This window comes from Fistularia commersonii, chromosome 4, assembly GCF_037954325.1.
Source record: "Fistularia commersonii isolate RoL2024-O1a breed Wild chromosome 4, RoL_Fcom_v1.0, whole genome shotgun sequence".
In the NCBI taxonomy this organism is placed as follows: Eukaryota; Metazoa; Chordata; class Actinopteri; order Syngnathiformes; family Fistulariidae; genus Fistularia; species Fistularia commersonii.
In genome coordinates, this window is record NC_141287.1 from 3,512,834 (window position 1) to 3,525,862 (window position 13,029).

Here is a 13,029-nt window from a genome sequence, read left to right on the forward strand (position 1 = left end):
AGCGCCTGAGGACGGACGGATGATGCAACATGGCTGGGCTTCTGCGGTGTCCTGAGGAAGGCAGAAGAACAGCTGCTCCTCCAGGAGGCACATTCTGATCTCACTTCGCCGGTGATTCCTCTGCTGAAACCTGGAGGTTTCCAGTCATGCACAGATTATTCCGGAACCTCCTCGTCGGTCTTCTCCTCGTGTCCCATGGGGTTCCTCCAATTGGCCAAGTGCAGGAGCTTCACTGGAGGCTGTCCAGATGCTTGACGGACAAGGTGGTCGGGTGTCTATCTGGCTCAAAGAAACACTATAAATTAATAACAAAACTAAAATATATTTATTTAGTTGTTTGTTTCTTTAATTTATGACCGGTTGAAGCCATTGCTGATGTCACCGCTCGGTCATCGACGTACTTCCGGTATGTGAGAGAACCTCCTCTCTGAAGGAGGAGGTGCTTCTGCAGAAACACCTTCTCGGGTCACAGTCACTTTCTGTTTGCACTATTTTGATTTTTACATTTAAATCTTTTCTCCCGCTCCTCTTCTTCCTCCCGGACGCACCGGCAGCCGCCGCCCGTGGTGTGAGTGCGAACCCCGCCGTCCTCCTCCTCCCGCCGCCGTTCGGAGTCCCGGTCGCTTCCTGCAAACGTCCTTCCGCGCACACGGTGCACGCGAATTTATCAATAAACACGCAAATGAACACGTGGTTTAATCGTCGCTGCAGACGGTGTGTGTGTGTGGGGGGGGGGGTATAGAAGCAGCGACAGTAATAACTGTGTAATAGCTGTGTAATAACACAATAAGTATGTAATAACAGGTAACATTGTGATATAATGAATTAAAGCATTACATTTACTGGGTTTATGGAGTTGTTGGACTTTAGATAAGCTGTTTATTTGATCAGAGATTTAAATGTGTTGATGTTTGAAGCGCTTTTTGCTGTTAGAAGTCATTCCCGCAGGTGAGGTGGGAAGATTTGGTGTCTGGCTGGAACTACAAACATGGCCGACGAGGTTACAGGCGGGAGACTCTTGCTCACAGGGTTGTGTCTCCACGCCGCAGGTTGCCGTGGAAACATGGCTTTTCCAATGAAGAGTCTGGTTACCGACGACGACCGCTACCAGGAGTCCTTCCACCTGTTCCTGGAGCGTTCCTCGGAGCACCAGTGCATGAAGGACTTCATCCACAACATCCTGCCCGACATCCTGTCCAGGTACACACACACACACACACACACACACACACACATGCAGTCAGCTTATATTAGAATATTATATTAAGTAAGGGTTTGAATAGAAATACTTCCTCAGACACAGGAAGTTAGCATGGGTACGCTAACGGGGAAGGTTCTCCTGTTGATGATTAGCCAGCTCTCCATGGGTGGACCTTGAGGTTCTGGAGTGGAGGTGGAAGCGGGGAATGATTGACAGATGACCCTCACCTTCTGGACCAGACCACGTCAGTGGGCACAGTCCATCTTCAGTTCACAACACAGATAAAATGAATGATAAACCAATGAAGCCTCCATCTTCCAACCGTTCCGAAGCTGAAGGTACCTTCAAGCTCAATCAGTGCTGGATGATCCTGGTAAACAGGATTCCCGTTCTGTCCTTTATGGTTCATGGCCAGGAGCTGAAGGCCACGCCTCGGAGGCTTCCTGAGAAGACTCTGGAAAGACGTCACGGGATGTAAACAGAACCAAACTCAAACATGGAGGCGTTATAGGAGAGTCCGTTCCCTCTGGAAGCAGAGGTTTGGAGCAGAAGCTCCTTACAGCAAGAAGGTCCCCTGGTTGGGTTTCTATGTGGAGTCTCCTCAGGGTTCTCCGGGTTCCTGCCACAGTCCAAACACATGCAGGAGGTTCACGCTGAGAAGAGGGGGTTTCAAGGCAGGTGGAAGGCAGAGTTCATGTTCACGGAGGTAAAAGGCAAACCTGTGTGTCTTTTATGTGGAGAAAGTTTGTCTGCAGATGCAGATAGAAAACTCGAGCCTCTTTCCAGCTGCCAGGCGATGGAAGAGAAGCCGCCATGTTCCCCCCGAGTGCAGTTTGCAGATATAATCGACATACTTGAAGCCCAAAAAAGCAGGTTCGCGCTGCTCGGCGATTCTTTTGCGGTTGAGGTGGAAAAGACGCCACCAGACCTACAGATGGAGTTGATTGAGCTCCAGTGCAATGACACATTACATCACATTACATTACATTTGGCAGACGCTTTTATCCAAAGCGACTTACAATAGAGGACATAAGGACTGCAAATACACTTGCAAAGTCAAGATGCACAGGAAATATACAGAACAGTAAGCTTGGGTTAGTGAGTTGTTTTTTTGTTTTTTTTTGACAGACATACACAAACGTACACACACACTGCATAGCCTAACTTGGTTCCTAACCTGATCTGGGGCATCAGCGCAGTAAAAAGTCCTGAAAGAGAACAGTTTTTACCTGTTTCTTGAAGGTTGAGAGAGATGATGCTGGTCTCGTTGCTTCCGGAAGTTTGTTCCACCACTGAGGTAGTAGAACTGAGAACAGGTTTTGCCTGAGATCGCTCAGAGCGAGCAGAAGGTATTGCTAGTCCACACTAGGATAAATATGAGTGTGTGTGTGCTGAGTTTGCAGGTTTCATCCCCGACATAAATACTCCAGCTGTGCATCCGAGCTGCTCAGACACACTATGTTTGGCAGAACATACATATGTGAACAACTGTCCTCTTTTTTTGTGAAGCTAAACAAAACATCACTCAACGATTTCCTCATCTAAGAGCCTGATCCTGAACATGGAAGAACTTGTACAAAAGATGAGACGCCACCAAGTATCAAGTGATCATCACTGAGCATGAACGTATTTTTAGTTTTTAATTCAGTTCAATTTTTACATATTTTTCTACAAGACGTGTGATTTTTCTTTGAAAAAAGTATTGTTTTGTCTGAATGCCATAGATTTTTGTGTTTTAATTTATTGATTTTTTTATATTTATTTTTCAGTGAATGGATTTATTTTTCAATTAATGGATTAATTTTTCAGTGAATGGACTAATTTCAGATTGGAGCCATCAGAAAGAATACAACTGATTTGATTTATTTATTTTTATTTTCTCATTTTACTCTTTGAAAGCAGTAACTGATATGATCATAGAGCAGCACGATACTGCATTTTCAGTTTATAATGCATCCGATTTCATTTATGTATTTAGTTCTTGGTTCAATAGGCTACTTTCGGTCAGTTCAGTATGTTTTAATAAACACAGAATCAATCCGGCGCTCGGCTTGGAAAAAATTTGTTTTTTTGGCCCTCCTTGTATTTGACTTTGAGATGAGATGAGATGAGAACAACTTTATTTATCCCGAAGGAAATTGTTGTGCCAGAGTTTCAAGCAAAAACATAACGGTAATAGATAATAGTAGGAAGGATGGAGAATAAGAAATACAATAAAATATAAATGACATGGTCATAATGTAATTACATAAATTACATTAATTGATCTATACCAGAGGTTCTTAACCTTTCTGACCCTGAGGCCCATTTTTTTCAGTACAGAGTGGCCCATTAAATATAATTTTCATATATATTATTTATTATTATTAATTATATTATTTAATGTGTATTATTTAATATATATACACTGTATAGGTTTATAATTATCTCACCCTTGGTTTGATTTGTATTCAATTCCATAAACTAAATCCACTTACAGTTTACGAGCTAGCTAGCTAGCTTTCAGTGCACGTTTAGAGTTGCCAGTCAGTGACACCATCCATCTTTTCTGCATCTGCAGCCCGTCTTCTTTTCTCTTGATAAATTCCTCCGGCTTTCCCACAAGCGTCGGATGCTCGGTCTCCAGGTGCCGCCGTAGTTTTGACGTTTTAAGTGCTTCGTTAGCCGGCGTTAACACACACTCCGCACACCGGGCGCTGCCTCCGTTTACCGAGCCGTACTTCATGAAGTCGGGGTTGTACTTGCGCAAAAATTTACTTTTTGGCGGGGGGGGTCGTCTTCATTTTTTCTTTTTAAATATTCCTCCATCTTGTTTGTTTCCAGCCCACACGTACAAAACAGATTTTTTTTCCCGGCCCACTAGGTGGCGCTCGGGGACCCAAGTTTGAGCCGCGACCCTATGGTTAGGAATCACTGGTCTAGGAGGACCAGGGCGATGGTCCATTCCTGGTCCTGAGTACTAGTGGGATAAACACACACACACACACACACTTCACTCAGGATGTGGAATATGTTCTCCATCTGGTCTTTTTCTTCTCCTCCCCTCCAGCATCGGAGAAGGAAAGTCCCGGCTCAGAGTCATCGGCGTTGGAAGCGGCGACGGTGAGAAGACGCGCCGGGACTCGCGTCGCCTTCCTGACACGTCCGTGTGTTTTTTGGCGGAAGCAGTGAATGTGAATCCTCAGCGTCCCACATTCATGAACCCCATGAACCCCACGGACCCTTCCAGAAGGTCTGGTTCTGATCCATCAGGAGGACGAAGCACTCGTGCTCCTCATCCTCTCCGTTTCAACGTTCTCGTTCCGCGTCCGGCAGCTCGAAAGCTTCCACTTGGATGAAATGACCTCCTCGTGGAGAATCGATCCTCAGATGGATGGAAGCATGAAGGTCCTCGTCTGCAGGCGACTCCGTTCAGAACCTGGTCCTCAGAGCGCGAAGGGGTGAACGACTTCCACCGGGGGTGGCGTTTTTCCGGATTTCATCTTCGTCCAATCAGACGCTCTCGCTGAGGTTAGATGTTCTGCAAGGGAGGTCGTAGAAACCACCGCACGGAGACCTTGGATCAGCGGAGAAGAACCGCCAGAGAGAAGGTCCCCATTTGGATTCCCACCGGAGCTCTTCCTGTGTCCGGTCTCCATGTTCTCCCCTTGTTCTCCTCATGCGGTTCCTCAGGGTTCTCCGGGTTCCTCCAAACGAGACCCTGCATGGTCCAGATGAGAGAACGGTCGTACGTCTCCATGACGTGTGCATGAGAAGGTGATCGGTTGAACGTCTGCCTCCTGCAGGTGAGATGGACCTGGAGATGCTCGCCCAGCTCCGCCTGAAGCACCCTGGAGCGACGGTGGAGAACGAGGTGGTGGAACCCAGCGGCCAGCAGCTGCACAGCTACAGAGGTTAGAGTCAGCTGTGAGATACCAAACTCCACCTTCTCTGCGGGTTTTTGGACTTCCTGGTACTTCCTGGTACCACCTCCTACTTCCTGTTTCGACAATATCAGTGGAAGTTCTACCTGCATTTAACTCCAACCATACATTTGGACCTGTATGTATGCATACGTGTAAAAGTCCATCCTTCTTCGTCCTACAGCTGATCGCCATCTTGGCCTTCGCCCGCTCGCTAAATCCATTAAAGTCGTCTTCTTCTGCGTTAGAATTGAACAACCTCAGAATTTCACGGTCGTTTCATGGGTCCGACTGTGACGAGACGAAACGTTTTGGCGTCCTGAAGCTTGTCGGCCCCCAAAAAATCCATTAATTAGCCACACGTGGTTGTTCAAAGCGTGTGGAAAAAGCGGCGGCTTATCGTCCGGAAATGACGGTACAAATATTTCCACAGGTTGGCGCAGCATATTTCTAATTTATACTGGACCGAAATTAGAAGTTTAAAATATGTGTCGACTGGAATTCAAGGATCTTCAGAGGAGATGCGTCCGCTGAGGACGGGAAGGCGTCCGTTCGCGGCAGAAGCGAAGAAAAAATGTGCGAAAAGCAAGCGTGAGAAGGCATGGAGTCCATTTGTTGGGTTTAGATGTTTCGGGGGTTCAGATGTTGCGGACCAATCGGCAGAGACGGGACGGCGGTCGGGTTCGCCGCTCGAATCAAGGTGTCAAATGCGTGATTTCCTGTCACCGCAGTTTTGGTGGCGCAGAAACCCGATCTGGATCATGTGACGTTCAACTGGAACAAGATGACGGCCTCTGGGTTTGAAGAGCACTGGAAAAGAAGCGGCGGGACCAAGAAGGCCGACTTCATCCACATGATCCAGGTGAGTCAGGAACCCGGGGAGCTTCATGGATCGACGATCCGGCTCACCTTCTTCTGGACTCTGCAGATGCTGTACTACGTGAAGGACCCCGGAGCGACCATCAGCTTCTTCCAGAGTCTCCTGGACAAGCATGGCAAGCTGCTCCTCATCCTGGTGTCCGGTAAGTTACCATGAAACCCCAGATTAGGACGCAGAAGGAACTGTCAGTTGACATCAGCGGATTTGGCCGACTCGAACCTCCAAAGTTTTGGCATAAAAAGCCATAATGTCACCGAAACGCCAGAAAATCTTTGTAAATAACGTAAAAATCAGCGAGGAACCGGCTGAACCTTCAAAAATATGTCATGAATTCTGCTAAAGGTACCAAGAATCACTTCCTTTTAGGCAGGAAGCTGCTGAATGTGCTTATCGTCTGTCGCTACTGATACATGAGGCGCTAACGGCTACACGCTAATCGCTGAACTGATGCAGTAATAGCTTGAATATCCATAAAAGAAGTAAAAGTGACGCCTGATCGGAACCTGAACTCGGGAGAAGGTCCGATCAAAGTGTTCAATGCAAACGTTTCAGAAACATGAGCGGTTCAGGCAGATCAGTGCCAAGAAGTATCCAGCTCCAATCAGGTTCCAGGAAGTAGCCTAGCACTCCCTTTTAGCCTAGTATTCCCACAGGCAGTGAGGGACCACGGCAGGGACCAGGGTGACCTTCAGCTCCAAACCAAAGAAGAAGAGGAGGAACACCATGGACTTGTCTGTGCATGTAGAAGCATTCATGGAATAATAACCATGGACTATCAGATGGTTGGAGTGTTCTTATCTTCTCCCTGCACTGCATCGCCTCGTGAAGAACCCTGTTAGCCGTTAGCCAACTACTCTTATTCTGGTCCCATCCGGAGAGGAGCAGGCTAGAAGAGCTTGGACCTCCTCGTTGCTCCATCTCTCGCTGCTTCTGTCCATTTGGTCTGAACAACATCTGACCTGTGACCACCATGGTTTTAAAAATGGCGCTCCGCAGGAAGTATCCGACTTATGAGCTCCACCAGTCGCCAAGCACGTCTGAGTTCCCATGGAACGCTAAAAGGTCCCTGTCCGGGAGTGGGAGCTGAGATGGTTCTGGGAGCCGAGGTCCATGGACCCTGGTTCCTCTGCACCGAGGAACAGCCTGGTTCCTGAGGAGGTTCTCTGCGCCGCAGAAGGTCCTCCGGTAAGAACGAGGCTGAGCACGTTGAGTCGATGCGACAGATTTGTCGGGTTCTCCCGGGCGTATGAAGGCAGTAGCTCTGAGACGGGTATCCATACTCCCAGGCGTCCAACAAAAACATGGTTCCTCATCGATTCATGAAGCTGAAGTCACAGCTTGATGCCGGTTTGGACCTCCAGGACGAGGGTTCCACCTACCTCCGCCCTTCCGTCCTCTCATACACGCAGGTTTCAGAAGCTACCCGTCCATGGAGGTCAGGCTGGGAGGTGACCGAGGAGAAGCGGGAAGTTTAGATGTTCCCAGACCTCCTATGCTTCTCCAGAGTCACCATCGTGTCTGCGCCGGTCCACACGAGAACATCTCCTTGCGGCAAACCGGAGGTCTTCTGTTTCCCCACTTTCTTCTCTGTAGGTCAGAGTGGCTGGGGGAAGCTGTGGCGGACCTTCAGAAGCCAGCTCTGCTCCCCAGATATCAGTCAGTGTGTCACCACCGCAGACATCAAGAGCTTCCTGGACTCCGAGGACATCTGCTACCAGAGCTTCTTGCTGCCGTCTAAGATGGACATCACCGAGTGCTTCTCACCGGGGGACCACAAAGGGGAGCTGCTGCTGGATTTCCTCACCGAGGTTCTGGACTTCAGCGCCGTGGCGCCGCCCGAGCTGAAGGCCGGCGTCCTGGAGCTGCTGCGGCATCCGGACTGCGCGCTGGATTACGACGGCAGGGTGATCTTCAACAACGACCTGGAGGTGATCGTCATGGACGCCCTCGGATAGACGCCGCTCACGTCGCCGGGCAGATCTTTGGTTCCTGGAGGTCTTCGCTTCGGCACGACCCCAACCAGACGCTTCTTTACTAAGTCCGTATTTGTTTTGTGTTGACAAAGCCGACCGTGAAACCGTCTTTCTCCGAACCGTCTTGTGATTGTCCACCGTCTGACCAGACGAGGTTCTTGCTTCAATCCTGTGTTGGGTCTCCCATGTTCTCCCCATGTCTGTGTGGGGTTCCTCCGGGTTCCACATGCTGGAGGTTCACTGGAGACCCTACGTGGTCCAGACGTCGGCCGAGAGGGTGCACGGTTGCACGAGGTCAGCAGCTTCGTGACAATGAAAGGAACGAGGAGCACGAGAAGCTCCTTAGGAACTCCTGATGGTCAGTATTGAGGTGGTGTCACATCAGGGTCCGACTTCCTGCCGGGACCTTCTCGACCTTTGCTAATAAAATGAATCCAGCCTCCGTGTGTGCTAATAATTGCAGATGAGAGGAAATCAATGATTTGTTCTCCTCGCCGGAGGAGGCAGCTTCCTCTGCTCATGGAGCTCTTCATCATTCATTAGAAATCACTGGTCCACTGTTTCTCCTGGTGGGCCTGGAGAAGGAGCTGGGGGTCCTGGTAGGTGGTCTCAGTGGGGTTCCAAACCTGCTGAAGAGGTGGAGGACAGCTGGAGCGCTGCTGCCATCTTGAGGGGAAAAGGTGTAACATCTCCGACATCTCACTGCACTGAGAAACCTCCAGGGTCTTCTCACTGCGCTGAGGAACGTCCAGCATCTCTAACCGAGGCACCTCCGGCATCTCCAAGGTCACTGAACACCTTCAACTGCGATAGAACAACCAACCTTGTGATCGGAGGGTTGGAGCTCCACATACAGCTGACACGTGAGAAGTTCCTCCTGGTTCCTCCTGGTCTGGGGTCATCAAACCTTGGAGCCTCAGTGACGAGGCTGGACGACGATAGAGAAGCTAAGCTCAGCTGCCACGATTGACCAGGAGCTGGAAGACTGAGAACGTTCCCTCACATGAAGATACTGATTCAGATCAAGCTGAAGAACTACCTTGTTTCTCAGAAGAAACGAGGCCAGGAGCACCTGGACCACCGCGAGGAGAACGTGGCGCTCCTGGCAGCCGGAGGGGTTTGGAGAAGTTGGTTCTGCGGCACTTTGAAGCTTCCGATGGCCCAGTTTCAAGAGGTCACGGTGCGACCGAGGCAAAGTTCAACCTCCAGTTATGCAAGAAGCTCCGTGGAGGCGGAGCTTCTGCCGCCAAGGGTTCGAGCTCTATCTGGCGCTTCTCACTATCACTCAGATCTCCACCTCGATCTTCACCGGGACTCCATTCCAGGACCATGGCCGGCACAGCGAGACGAACGTGCTACGAGGGCGATGTCATCCAGAGCTACGACTTCTTCTTAGAGCATTCGGGCGAGCACCAGGCCATCATCCAGAGCCTGCAGAACATCCTGCCAGGGGAGTTCCAAAGGTATGGAGATCGCACAAAAGTTGAGGTTCGGCATGCAGGAACATTGGCAGGAGCAGTCCTGGAACCTTGGAGGTGATCGGACAGTAGACACGTATGCTTCTGTCTGCGGTGTGGCTGTTTCTCCTGAAGGTCGGGAGGTATATTCGTCCGTTGTCCGGGATTTAATCGAGAACCCAATCGTCACGCCTTGTTCCTCACGCCTTTCAGCTTCTCGCTCCACAGTGACCCCTTGTTTGTCGACGCAGGATCGGAGAAGGTAAAAGCAGCCTGGATCTCCTGGGTGTTGGAAGCGGTGGAGGTACGTGGTCCTCTTCTTCCTCTCCTCCCACATGGGCTGCTCCACAGCCAATCATCTGCCTCCATCTAAGCCTCTCCTACCTCCCCGTCCTCCCCCTCCATCCATGAACCACTTCTTTGGTGTTCCTCCTCTGATGGACCCCTTCCTGATCTTCTCCATCGTCCATCTCCAGCTCTGCCTTCTGCCTCCTCAGTGTCTCCAAACCAGACACCGTGGCTGCTCTTCACCTCCATCTTCTCCATCTTTCCTTTCCTTCTGGCTGATCCTGCTCTTTCCATCCATTCCAACCTGCTTGGTTGCGTATCTCCACCTCGCCGTTGCTCTGGAACCTTCTGAGAGGGTGAGACCTTTCTGCTCCATTCCAGGCCAGCTGGACGTCCAGATGCTCTCCATGCTGCAGGAGACACTTCCGTCCGTCAGCGTCACCGTGGACATCGTGGAGGGCAGCGTGGGACTGACCAAGAGCTTCAGAGGCACATACGCACACACACACACACACACACACACACACACACACACACACACACACACACACACACACACACACACACGGTCAGCTAGAAGATTGTGTTTCCACAGCCTTGGTGGCAGAGAAGCCCCGCCTCCAGAAGACCCCCTTCATGTGGCACATCATGTCCAGCGAGGAGTACCAGGCCTCGGTCGGAGCAGAAGGTCTCCACAAGACCTTCGACTTCATCAACATGATCCAGGTACGTGGAGAAGAGTGACGCCATGAACTTCCAGAGGTGAAGTTCTCTGGAGATGAACCTCGGAACGCTCGGTTCCAGATGCTCTACTACGTGGACGACCTGGAGGAGACCATCAGGTTCTACCACAGCCTCCTGAAGACCAACGGCAGGCTGATGATCATCATGGAAACAGGTATGAGGTTCTGGTCTTCCTCACTTGACGGCTCTTTGGAAGCAAAGACGTGAAGTCTCAAACTCAAGTCCTCTTAGAAACACTCAATAATGTCCTAAAAAAGGCCCTTCTGTGCCGGAGCATCACTTTTATCCAAATATATCTCGCTGTGTTTTCAACGTAATGATGTCTGGCTGTGAGAGGATTCCTTCTTCTGACCTGCACTTTTCTGGTCACCTCCAAATAAAAAGGGAAAGCTCTGAAATTGTGTAGCGCAGATGGAAGCGTAGTTATGGTAGAGGTTTGCAAATAGCGAGTCAACTGAAGTAGCGGTTTACTGAGAAACCGTTAAAATCGTGTATTTTGGCGGATTTATGAACTCCATCCTCCCGGGGGCAGCTCGACACGGCTGACGTCTGATTTATAACTTTAATTCCAGACCGATCGCGAGATCAAGAAGCTGGAGGATTTCAGGTAATGAAAGTGAGTCGCAGCAAGACAGAATATATGTGTGTGAATGAGAGGAACTCGGGTGGAACGGTGAGGCTACAGGGAGTGGAGATCAAGAAGATGGAGGATTTCAGGTACTTGGGGTCAACAGTCCAGAGCGTAGGAGAGTGTGGAGAAGAGGTGAAGAGACGGTCCAAGCAGGTTGGAATGGGTGGAGAAAAGTGTCAGGGGTACCAAGAGATAGAAGAACATCAGCCAGAATAAAAGGAAAGGTGTACAAGACAGTGGTGAGACCAGCGATGATGTTTGGACTAGAAACTGTTCCAATGACCAAAAGACAGCAGGCGGAACTAGAGGTTGCAGAGATGAAGATGTTGAGGTTCTCTTTGGGAGTGACCAGGATGGAGAGGATCAGGAATGAGTCTATCAGAGGAACAGCACATGTTAGATGTTCTGGAGAGAAGGTCAGAGAAGCCAGACTGAGATGGTTGGGTCATGGACAGAGGAGGGATAGAGAATATATTGGTAGACGGATGCTGGAATTGGAGCTGCCAGGCAGGAGGTCTGGAGGAAGACCAAAGAGAAGGTTTATGGACGTAGTGAGAGAAGATATGAAGGTAGTTGGTGTGAGAGAGGAGGATCCAGAGAATAGGGTTAGATGGAGAAGGTTGACTTGCTGTGGCGACACCTGAAGGGAAAAGCCGAAAGAAGAAGAAGAATCTGTCATAGGGGTGCAGGACATGTATGACCGAGCAAAGTGATGATTGAGATGTTCTGGACATGAACAAAGGAGTGTTCATGTCCAAACCATGGTGAAGATTTGGGTAGAAGGTTGCTGAAGGTGAAGCTGCCAGGCAAGAAGACTTGTGGAAGACCAAAGAGAAGATTTATGGACGTAGTAAGAGAAGATATGAAGGTAGTTGGTGTGAGAGGAGGATCCAGAGAATAGGGTTAGATGGAGAAAGTTGCCCTGCTGTGGCGACACCTGAAGGGAAAAGCCGAAAGAAGAAGAATTCCAGACCGATCGCGACACAAAAATGTCCCAATGTTCAGACTCTGTGCCGAACAGAGCTTTAAAAGCTCTTTCTTGAAACATCTGGACAAAAACGGACAAGAACCCAAATGTAAACCTATTTTAAAAACCTCCAGCTGCTCCACAAAATCAACAAATATCATCTGCGAGGCTAATAACGCACATTTGGCGCCCGCTGCAGCCGGCGGCGGCTGGGACACCCTGTGGAACACGTTCAAAGAGGAGCTCCGCACCGAATCCATCCCAGAATACCGTTCGTCCCGGGAGGTCCTGGCCTGCCTGCGGCGACTGGGCCTGAAGCACGACCACCACCTCGTCCGCAACGCCTTCCCCGTCACCGAGTGCTTCCGGCGGGGGAGCGCCGGAGGAGAACGCCTGCTCGGCTTCATGACGGCCAGAGACAGCTTCCAGGACGCCTTCGCCGCCGAGACGAAAACCGCCATCTTGGATCTCCTCCGAAGCGGCTGCGGCACCGAGGAAGGCGGCGAGATCTTGTTCAACAGTGACTTGAGCTGTATTTTAGTGCACGCGTGAATATGCATGGACGTTCTCCAGAAGGTCCAGCAGGTGGAGATACATGTCAGGGAACCAGGCGGCGGCGGCGGCGGCGGCGGCGGCGGCTCCAGCAGGGGGCGCCTTAGCATCGCTCCCCTCGCCAGCGGGAATCTTATCAAACCGTGGCAGAGCGGGAGAACCCTCCGCCGCACGTGCACGTCTCGTCTGCGGCTCCCCGGCAAATGTATCCTGGCTGCTCATTTAGCTCATTAGCTTTAATAGATCAGTAATTGAAATTCATCAGAAATTCTTGTCAGCGCCTCCCGCCCCCGATGTCAGCGGGCTTTCAGCACCTGTTCAGGCTTCATTACCTGAGGTCCTCACCGGGGCCCCCGCCGCCTGCCGGTGACAGAGCATTAGTCACCGAGATAATCAACCTCCAGACGCCGACGCTCCTCCAGGAGATCCTGGTC

General features: G+C 50.4%; 2 protein-coding genes across 6 annotated transcripts in view; both read left to right on the forward strand.

Moving 5' to 3' along the window:
- The first annotated feature begins 419 nt into the window (after positions 1–419).
- On the forward strand, positions 420–8,396 carry LOC147234409 (histamine N-methyltransferase-like). Of its 2 annotated transcripts, XM_086144732.1 has the most exons (7): positions 420–568; positions 1,050–1,200; positions 4,251–4,303; positions 4,987–5,094; positions 5,835–5,965; positions 6,032–6,125; positions 7,577–8,396. In XM_086144732.1, the coding sequence occupies exons 2-7, from the start codon at positions 1,064–1,066 to the stop codon at positions 7,936–7,938; spliced, it is 885 nt and encodes a 294-aa protein (XP_086000858.1). In that variant the 5' UTR covers positions 420–568; positions 1,050–1,063; the 3' UTR covers positions 7,939–8,396. The 2 variants fall into 2 exon arrangements, with proteins under 2 accessions (XP_086000858.1, XP_086000859.1); XM_086144733.1 differs by lacking the exon at positions 4,987–5,094.
- Positions 8,397–13,029, forward strand: part of LOC147234410 (histamine N-methyltransferase A-like) — a 4,919-nt gene continuing 286 nt past the window's right edge. Inside the window, exons 1-7 of one of the 4 annotated variants that reach the window (XM_086144731.1) lie at positions 8,397–9,419; positions 9,665–9,717; positions 10,083–10,199; positions 10,240–10,427; positions 10,506–10,599; positions 11,018–11,052; positions 12,243–12,497. In XM_086144731.1, the coding sequence (XP_086000857.1) occupies positions 9,286–9,419; positions 9,665–9,717; positions 10,083–10,199; positions 10,240–10,427; positions 10,506–10,599; positions 11,018–11,052; positions 12,243–12,359 (738 nt within the window). In that variant the 5' untranslated portion in view covers positions 8,397–9,285 and the 3' untranslated portion in view covers positions 12,360–12,497. Of the gene's footprint in view, positions 9,420–9,664; positions 9,718–10,082; positions 10,200–10,239; positions 10,428–10,505; positions 10,600–11,017; positions 11,053–12,177 lie in introns of all 4 variants that reach the window. The other 3 variants (XM_086144730.1, XM_086144728.1, XM_086144729.1) reach the window with 3 other exon arrangements.

Excerpts from the sequence above, each read along its gene's own strand:
- LOC147234409 (XM_086144732.1), top strand. The coding sequence starts at position 1,064 with ATGGCTTTTCCAATGAAGAGTCTGGTTACCGACGACGACCGCTACCAG. Across the intron at positions 5,966-6,031 it reads ACTTCATCCACATGATCCAG|ATGCTGTACTACGTGAAGGA; the intron begins GTGAGTCAGGAA and ends TGGACTCTGCAG. Across the intron at positions 6,126-7,576 it reads GCTCCTCATCCTGGTGTCCG|GTCAGAGTGGCTGGGGGAAG; the intron begins GTAAGTTACCAT and ends TCTTCTCTGTAG.